This window comes from Populus trichocarpa, chromosome 2 (genome assembly GCF_000002775.5).
Source record: "Populus trichocarpa isolate Nisqually-1 chromosome 2, P.trichocarpa_v4.1, whole genome shotgun sequence".
In the NCBI taxonomy this organism is placed as follows: Eukaryota; Viridiplantae; Streptophyta; class Magnoliopsida; order Malpighiales; family Salicaceae; genus Populus; species Populus trichocarpa.
Window position 1 is genome coordinate 19,641,435 of NC_037286.2, and position 9,450 is coordinate 19,650,884.

A 9,450-nucleotide genomic window follows, 5' to 3' on the forward strand; every position below is an offset into this window, starting at 1 on the left:
TTACGGTATAATTAGATTACTAATATTCATTTTAAGTCAACAATATCAGAGCTTTCGATCAAGTGTTATTTATGTCTTTCCAAATTGGTCTATTTTTCTGTTTTTTCAATAGTATTGTTGTATTTTATCATAATACAACTAATAATAAATTTTAAAAAGTTGTTGGGTGTGTGCATTACACATACAAGTGTGTTGGTTGCGCCTGCGTATTTTGAGCGGCGCGTGTGGCATCTTCTAATGGTAAAAAATATCCACCCATCATTTAGTTACATGCACCGCCACATCCTCTTTCATCCGGTATGGAGTGTCTCATCGACGGTTAGGTGGTTTGTCATCGGTCGGCTTTTTTTCTTTTTTCCTTCTTTTCTCTCTCCTTCGACAAAAAATGAAGATTGGTCTTCTTTATTTTTGGCGTTTGTGCTTTGGTCTTCTTCTTCTGATTTCTTTTTTTTTTTTTTGCTTGACTCTTTATTAAGATTTTTATTTTCTTTCAATTTCAAATTGTGATATATTATGCTTTTCAATTTGGTTCATATTCTTTTGATTTGTGATTTTTTTTTTTACTTGACCTTTTTATAAAATTTTATTCTGTGTTATTGTTTTCAATTTGATCGTTGATTTCTTTTGTTTTTTTTGTTTGAGTTATTTCTCTCTTCAATTTAGCCCTCCAACAAAAAAAAATTCTTTTTTTCTTATAATTTTTTTACCTTTCTCCTTTTGAATTAAGTGTTATTCCTTTTTGATTTAGTCCTTAAATTTCAATTATTCATGTATTCCATTTTTATTTGGTCCTTATTCTTTGGATTTTTTTATTTCTTTCATTAACCCTTTTATAAAAAATTTATTATTTTACAATCTTACCCTTCAATCCAGGTTTATTTGATGTGTTATTTTTTTCAATTTTTTCCTCATTCTTTTATTTTTTTTCTTTTTGCTTGATTTTTTTCTTCAATTAAACCCACCAATCGAAGAAATTTAATTGGCCTCTAATTTATTTTTTATTTTGATTTTCACCTATATTCTCTTAATTATCATTTTTTATTTTAGATCTTTTTGTGTAGCTAATTTTTTTCTCATTATGTTCTTCAATATTTGTTGACCTAGTCTGATTTTTTATGTAATTTCATGCTCCCATTGTTTTTTTTTCCAAGGTATCATTATATTTTAAAAATATATATAGATTAACATCATTATTTTTTTTATCGTCTAATTAAAATAAAACCAATATATTAATCTTTGTGGTGTTATAACTTGAATTGTTAATTTCTTTTATTTTTTTAAATATGTCTACATCACCAAGATATTGTTTTTTATAGAAAAAAATACAAATTGTTTGTATCATCTAAACATTATTTTTAATATATATATATATATATATGCGCAATGGAGCGTATTCCATGCCTAGTTAAGAACATAAAGCTCAAAAGTAGATTTGGTTGTCCATCATGATAGTGGATAAAAGTAGATTTGATTTCAATCTGGTTTGGCGTCGATTCACTTTTTTTTTCTCAACCCTACATCAATTTGTGCGCTGCCTCTTTAAAAAATCACATCAGCCCTTCAATTTCTTTCCCCTTCAAATTTAGTTTTTTTTCTTTTATTTGTAATTTTTTATTTGAAGAAATTATTTCAAATTGAAAATTATTTTCAATTTCATTATTTTTTAATTTTTTCATCTTTCGGATTTGATCCTCATTTTTTTTTTATTGTTATTGTTATTTTAGAGGTAATTTATAAAATTAATTTCTTTTTGCACTTTCATCTTCTTCTTTTTTTATCAGGTCTGATCTTTATTTTTTTATTAATATTTTTTTTATTAAATTAGGTTTGTCTTTTTAATATTAAATTATCCAAACCTATCTTTTGATTCTTTAAAAATCCTAGCGTTGTCTTAACATATTTCTTCTCACGTCCACAAAAATTTTCCCCGGCCCGCGTTATTGTGCCCGCCACTTATATAGGTTTACTTGGGTTATTTGTTTTTGTTATATTTTAATTTTTTTTCTTTTTCTTCAGCCTTTAATATTTAATTTATTATATTTAAGTTTTTTAATTTGTTTTAGTATAGATTTTATGAAGATAATCTCATATCTCACATCACAGTCACGGATTTCAAATATGCTGACCTTCTGATCAAGTGGTTTAATTTTTTTTTTAAGAAAAAATAAAGAAAGAAAGAAAGAAATTGTCTCATGAGAAATGCGTTTGGAAGAAAAATGAAAATTACAACTTTCCAGGTAACCCGACTATGAGTGTGTTTGGTATTGCAGTAGCTGTTGTGGTTGTGGTTTGAAAAAAGTTGTTTTATAAAAAGCACTTTTAGTTGAGGTTGGTTTGAAAAAATAGGTGTTTGGTTAAAACTGTAGTTGAAATTGAGGTTGAAGAAAAAGTAGTTTAATGTGTTTGGTTAAGAATGCTTTTGAAATTGAGGTTATAAAATAATTTAAAAATATATATATTAATATTGATGGTTTTAAATTTAAATATTGTAGAATTAATTACTCCTATTACATCATAAAATAAATAATACTTTATATAAAATATTTTTTTATTATTCCATTAAACTATTTATAATTCCATTACGTACAAAATTCATCCGATAAGAACTACAGTTTTCATAATTTTTTGAGCGTGTAATAAAATTAGATAAAATATTATCAGATATAAAATTGATATTACAGTGCGAGTGAATTTAATTCACTCTATACTAGTTTTTCGGGGGGGAAAAATATTGTTCACATCACAGTGCGAATGAATTTAATTCACTCTAAACTAGTTTTTTTTAAAAAAAAACTATTAATAAAATTAACACACTGGAAAAAAAAAAATTGTCCACGTGAACAGTGCAAGTGAATTGCACTGTTCATTTTTTTTAAGTGAACAGTGCAATTCTCTTGCACTGATCACTTGAATATACACTGTTCATACTAATTGCACTGTTCAGTGAACAGTGTGAACAGTGCAATTCGCATGCACAGTGCGTGAAAAGCAGGATTTCTTTACTTTTCATTAACAGCGTTTCGGACGCAAAAACAAAAATTGATTTCTTTTTGCACTTCCATCTTTCTTTATTTTTTTTATCAGGTCTGATCTTTATTTTTTTATTTTTTTTTTTATTTTTTTACTTTGACAAGGTTTCTTTGGTTGGGAATTGGCCTTCTTAATTAAGTCTGAGTATGAGATTTTACTTTTTATTATTTTGAAATATTAACCCAAGTTTAAAAGATTTTCCCAGATTTATTTTGTTTTTCATGTTATTAAATTAGGGTTGTCTTTTTTATATTATTAAATTATCCAAACCTATCTTTTGCTTCTTTAAAAATCCTAGTGTTGTCTTAATATTTTTCTTCTCACATCCACAAAACTTTTCCCTGACCCACGCTATTGTGCCCGGCACTTGCATAAGTTTATTTGGATTAATTTTTATTTTTTTTAATTATTTTTTTTTAATATTTAATTTGTTATATTTGAATTTTTTAATTTGTTTTGGTATAAATTTTATGATCTCGTATCTCACATCATGATTTCAAATATGCTGACCTTCCGATCAAGTGGTTTAATTTATTTATTTTTAAGAAAAAATAAAGAAAAAAAGAAATTGTCTCAAGAGAAATGCGTTTGGGAGAAAAATGAAAATTACAACTTTCCAGGTAACCCGACTACAACGCGCTTCAGGAAGCAGTCATAAATCAAATCCGTTCAAAGTAAAAGAAGCGTGGAGGACACGGCGTCTCTGGTAATTTACTTGTGAAGCTTCTGCCTTTAGTTTACTGCTAAGAATTCGAAATTAATAATTCCCATCCTGCCTTTAGTAATATTTATTTATTTATTTATGCATATGATGAGCTTGTCAGCTCACAATACCTAATACTTTAGAATAACAGAATATGCTCCAGCTAAGTGGTCCCCACAAGCCCTTCAAAGAAGATTAGCCAGCCATAGTGGAATTGATCTTTCACCAATCATCTCCTCTCGAACAATGCATTCTTCTGCATCTTTGTTTTTAAAAATATTCGAATTTTTTTATATTTTTTTACTTGAAATTATATTTTAGTATTTTTAAATTATTTTAATATAATAATGCCAAAAACAAATTAACCCAATACAATTTAAAAAAAAAAAAACAATTGTCACGATACTAAATAAATGGTCATCCATTTCGCTCTCACAAACTTTATACCGACAAACAAGTAATAAACTAGTCTTATATGACTAATCAATCAACCATGAATATATCAAGTCTTGAATGAGAACCACTTGTAGAAAAGTTAAAGGCAGATAAGAGAATCTCACCTGAAAATCTTCGTCTTCTTCCTTTCCTCTCCACCAAAACAAACCCCAATTTCAATTTCCTGAAAAAAGAAGATAAAGGAATAAAAGGGGGAAGTGAAGTTCAAGTCTCCATGGACAGACTGGTAAAGGCAGACGTGAAGGAAGTGGAGATAGCATATAAGGGAAGTCAAAACTGCAGCACAACTTTCAGATTAACCAACCTTATGCACACCATGTCTGTGGCAATCTCTTTGTCTACGACAAACCCTTCTGCTTTCTCTTTCGCACAGCCTTTCTCTATAATACCACCTTTGTCTTCCTCATCTTACACAATTGTCCTCTCTCAGTTATCCGAACAGCCTCCTCTGTCTACTCCTCCTGATGCCATCTCTGTTAAATCATCCATGCTACCTACAGGCAAGGCTCATCAGGATGAACTCCGCCGACTGTTTTCAAAACCTGGACCCCATATTTTTAGAGACGCCACCATACCTGTCTACCTCGTGGGTCCCCAAGTTGCTGAATATATCATCTCCAATCACACCCAAATTACTGATGTCTCCGGTTACTTCAACAGGGCTATTTGTAGATGTACCGGCTCCCAGATCACAGGACTGCTCAAATCTGCTGTGCCATCTGGTAATCTAAATTTGGTCACTAGCTTGATTGATCGCGGTGGTAATGTCAATTGCAAGGATTCAGAGGGACGGTCCTTGATCTCTCTAGCTGTTCAGGCTGGGCAGATTGATGTTGTTAAGGTTTTGACTGCTTCTGGATGTGTAATTGATGGCTCGATTGATAAAGTCTTGCACTATGCAGCAGCTATAAATAGAGTGGATTTGATGGATGTTCTGTGTGATAGTTTCGAAAATATTGAAGTAAATTCAGCTGATTTACGCGGTAGAACTCCAATTCATGTCGCTGCAAGCAGGGGCCATGTTGAAGTGATTAGGTTTTGTGTGAGTGCTGGAGGGAAAACTGGGGTTTTGGATCACGACGCGTCGAGCCCGCTTCATTTGGCAGCACAAAAAGGGCACTTAGAGACTACGGAGTATTTATTGGATTGTTCAGATTATTCTGTCAAGCATGCAGTGAACAAAGAAGGAAAAACTGCTTTCTCTATCGCAGTTGATAATGGACATTCGCATTTGTATGATTTGTTGCATATGGGAGATGTTTTGCAAAGAGCAGCTAGAGTAGATGATGTGAATGGTATCAAGAGTTGCCTTGCAGAAGGGGCAGAGGTTAATAGAAGTGACCAGAATGGATGGACACCTTTGCATAGAGCTGCCTTTAAGGGAAGAATTGAGAGCGTTAAAGTGTTGCTTAATCACGGAGCTCAAGTTAATGCTGTTGACAATGCTGGGTACACACCACTTCATTGTGCAGTTGAAGCAGGGCATATGCAGGTTGCTCTGTTGTTAGTTGCTCATGGAGCTAGTGCAAAAGTGAAAAGTCTCAAGGGGATTGTGCCTCTGAATATGGATTGCTTTAAGAATCACCCTTCTCTAGTCAAGCCCTTGTGTCAAGAAGAAAAGAAAAGTGAAACTGAGGTATCTGTTTGCTGATTTTCTCTTGCCTCTTTGTAATATGTACATACTCTTACCGAGTTTTGGCTGGGCATTGTGAGAGATAAGCCATGGCTGGAATGGGAGGGAGTGCTCTGCTTCACTCCTGTCCAAACCATTCTTCCGATTATGTGGAAAGTATATGTCCCTCAGGCCTCAATTCTCCAATTACAAATGTATCAGCAGATCATGAAACGAATTGAGCTTCAGCTTTCGTAGTGATGTTTCCTTTACTTTTTCCATGGATTGATGCGGCCTCCGTGAAGAGTGTTCCCATTTTTTTGTGTTTGTCGATCTGCCTCAAAAGTCCAAGGTAATTTCAGTCAATTGCGGGCATTGAAAAACTTGACTAGGATAGATGTATTTGTTTGGTCGGATCTCGGTTCGCTGGGAGTAACTCCCGGAGTTCCGACCAGAAGTCTATAGTAGTTTTGGTAGGCAGATTTGAAGATAAATAGGTATGTATTTTTCACTGGTTTCTAAATAAAATTAAAGTGGGTATATATCATTTGGATGATATCTTTCTACATAAACTTTTTGTAGGAGTTGGATGGAATTTATGATCGTTAAAACATGTTATTAATACACAATTAAGTGCGCATGCAACTCAATGGAGAATTTTAAAATTAATAGATTAATTATGTGTTCAAAGTTCAATGAAATAAGTGAATATATGTGGATTGTAGGTTTGATTTTCAAGGGCAAAAAAATAGATTAGTATTGGGATACTAATTATGTAGTTAAATGAGTGAATTGTGGAGGGTTTTTGAAATTGTTTTTAAAATTGCAATAAATGAGAAAAGCTTAAAGAGTAGCAATCAATATAACCATATTCAATGGTATAAAATTAAAATTGGCGAGAAAAGTTTATTGATTTTAGAATAGCAATAAATTGAAGTTTACTTGATGATAATTAAACCGTTGTGTCAATGACACAAACATGATTGTAATAATCAAATAAAAAATCATGCTCAATAATATAAAGTTGCACAGTAAAAAAAAGTCTTGTATTATTCTTTCCCGGTTAGAAAGAACTTGTCCTCATATTTAAATTATTCTTGCTTCTAGTTGATATCCAATCAAAACTCTCCGTCCTATTTTCTTTCTTTCCTCCAAATATATAACAACTTTACATATCAACCTTAGTTCTTTTATCTTAAAACTTGAATAGGAAACAACAATTGGCAAAATATTTCTCTTCCATTAGCCTTTATAGTAATAAACGAGATGGCATGTCTGCGCGCTGCTGCGAGCTTATAAAACAAATATACTTGATAGTTTTATAATTGTAAATCAGCGCTAGATAAGTAATAAAAACTAAAGGTATGATGGAGCCAATATTTCATGACAGAAAAAAAAAGTTGTGTTGGTGATCAAAAACTTAGAGACTGAATAAAATGATTTGTAGCAATCCACAATATTTTGTGAGGAAAGATACAGTACTTACGCCAGATGATTTAGCTTTTCTGTTAATAAAAAACAAAAAAAAATTACAAAGCTATATTCTCTACCAACTTAATATTAAAAAAAAAACCAACTAAAATAATTTTGGAAGGAAAAAAACCTATGAGAAAAAAATATTGTAGCAATTGACAATGTTTTGTGAAGAAAACTATAGTGCTTTCTCCAATAAAATCGACAAAGACAATTTTAGAAAAAATCATAAAAAAAACTATTTAGAGAAATACTGTAGCAATTCACATTGTTTTGTGAGAAAAGCTACAACGTTTTCCCTATATGATTTAGCTTTATTGTAAATACAATTCTTAACCAACTCAATATTCCAAAAAAAAATCGACAAAGATAATTTTGAAAAAAATCATAAAAAACTCATATGGAAAAACACGACAACAATTCACAGTGTTTTAAAAAAAATTACAAAGCTAAATTTTTAATAAGCTCAATATTAAAAAAATAAAATCGACAAAGATAATTTTAGAAAAAAATTTAAAAAAAAAACAAGAGAAAAAAACCATGTTGGAAACACTGTAGCAATTCATAGTGTTTTGTGATGAAAGCTACAGTACTTCCCCACATGATTTAGCCTTATTTGTAATGACTTGTAATTGTAATTCTCAATCAGCTCAATCTTAAAAAAATAAAATTGACAAAGATAATTTTGAAAAAATCATAAGAAAAAAAAAAACCATGTTGAGAGACACTCAAGTAATCCACAGTGTTTTGTGAGGAAAGCTACAATGCTTTCCCCACATGATTAAGTTTTATTACAAAGTTAAATTCTAACCAGCTCAATATTAAAAAAATAAAATCGGCAAAGATAATTTTGGGAAAAAATATTATAATAAAAGAAAACACAAAATAAACTAGAAAAAAACCATGTGGAAAAAAACACTAGGCAATTCACAATAATTTGCGAGGAAAGTTACAGTGTTTTTCTCATATATTGTAACTGTAATTTTTAACCAGCTCAATATTAAAAAATAAAATCGAAAAAGATAATTTCGGAGAAAATCATAAAAAAAAACCATGCGGAGAAACACTGTAGCAATCAACAATGTTTTAAAGAAAAAAAATTACAAAACTAAATTCTCAATCAGCTCAATATTAAAAAAAAATCAACAAATATAATTTTGAAAAATAAAAAAAATAAAATAGAAAAACCATGTGGGAAAACACTGTAGCAATCCACAGTATTTTAAAGGAAAAAAATTACAAAATGAAATTTTTAACTAGCTCAATATTAAAAAAAATCGACAAAGATAATTTTAGGAAAAAAAAGGGGGGGGAGTTAGAAAAAAAAGGAAAGTAATTTTAGAAAAAAAAATAAATAAAAAAATAAAAGAAAAAAGGGGAAACTTGAAAAAAAAAAGTGAAAAAAAAAGATGAAAAAAAATAAAAAAGTGAAAAAAAAAATGAATACACTGTGGATTACTAATCCACAATGCATTGGGTGTGGGTGAACAATAAATTCCCCACACCCTTTAGCTTATTACTTAATTGCAAATCTCAAACTCATTTGATACACTTATATTGTTCTATATTTCTATTACCTTATTTGTAGTTTTTTTATATATATTTTATGTTTTATAATAACTTAACTTGTTTTGTGCTTAATAATGCTATGCAGACACAAAGTGTAAAAAGAAATTAATTGAAGCATTTTTAGCACAAATTTCAAGTAATGAACTAGAAAGAACGCATGAGATAAGTCTTTGGAGCTAATAAATACAAATTTTAATTGCATTAGGAATCCAACTTGAACAAGGAATCCTAAAGGAATTAAGATTTGTCGAAGCAAATATGTCAGATTGAACCTTCGTATAGTCTTTAAACCATATCTGAAGCTAAAGATATAATTTTGATGTTATTCAAGTTGAAATGAAAAATAGACACCTCAAGTTTTTCGTATGTGTGTCTATATATATATATATATATATATATATATATAGGCCTAATAAATCATCCAGATAAAAAAAAACGACATGTTTGAAATCAAATCTGAAATTTATGAGCAAACTAGCACGAGTCAAACTCATCTTTTTATGTTGGGATGACGCCATGACATCTCATTAATGATCAGAAAACCTCTCTAAAAGATCAAAGTCAATACACAAGTCATTAGAGTCAAATTAATATAAAGAAAACTTAA

At 30.1% G+C, this 9,450-nt stretch overlaps 1 protein-coding gene across 1 annotated transcript; it reads left to right on the forward strand.

The window, feature by feature from the left end:
• Nucleotides 1–4,204: 4,204 nt before the first annotated feature.
• LOC7458237 (protein VAPYRIN-LIKE) lies at nucleotides 4,205–6,373 on the forward strand. The gene has a single exon (XM_002301522.4). The coding sequence runs from the start codon at nucleotides 4,404–4,406 to the stop codon at nucleotides 5,838–5,840; it is 1,437 nt and encodes a 478-aa protein (XP_002301558.1). The 5' UTR covers nucleotides 4,205–4,403; the 3' UTR covers nucleotides 5,841–6,373.
• The last annotated feature ends 3,077 nt before the right edge of the window (nucleotides 6,374–9,450 follow it).

Bases quoted from the DNA above. Each gene is read 5' to 3' on its own strand.
- LOC7458237 (XM_002301522.4), top strand. From the start codon at position 4,404: ATGGACAGACTGGTAAAGGCAGACGTGAAGGAAGTGGAGATAGCATAT.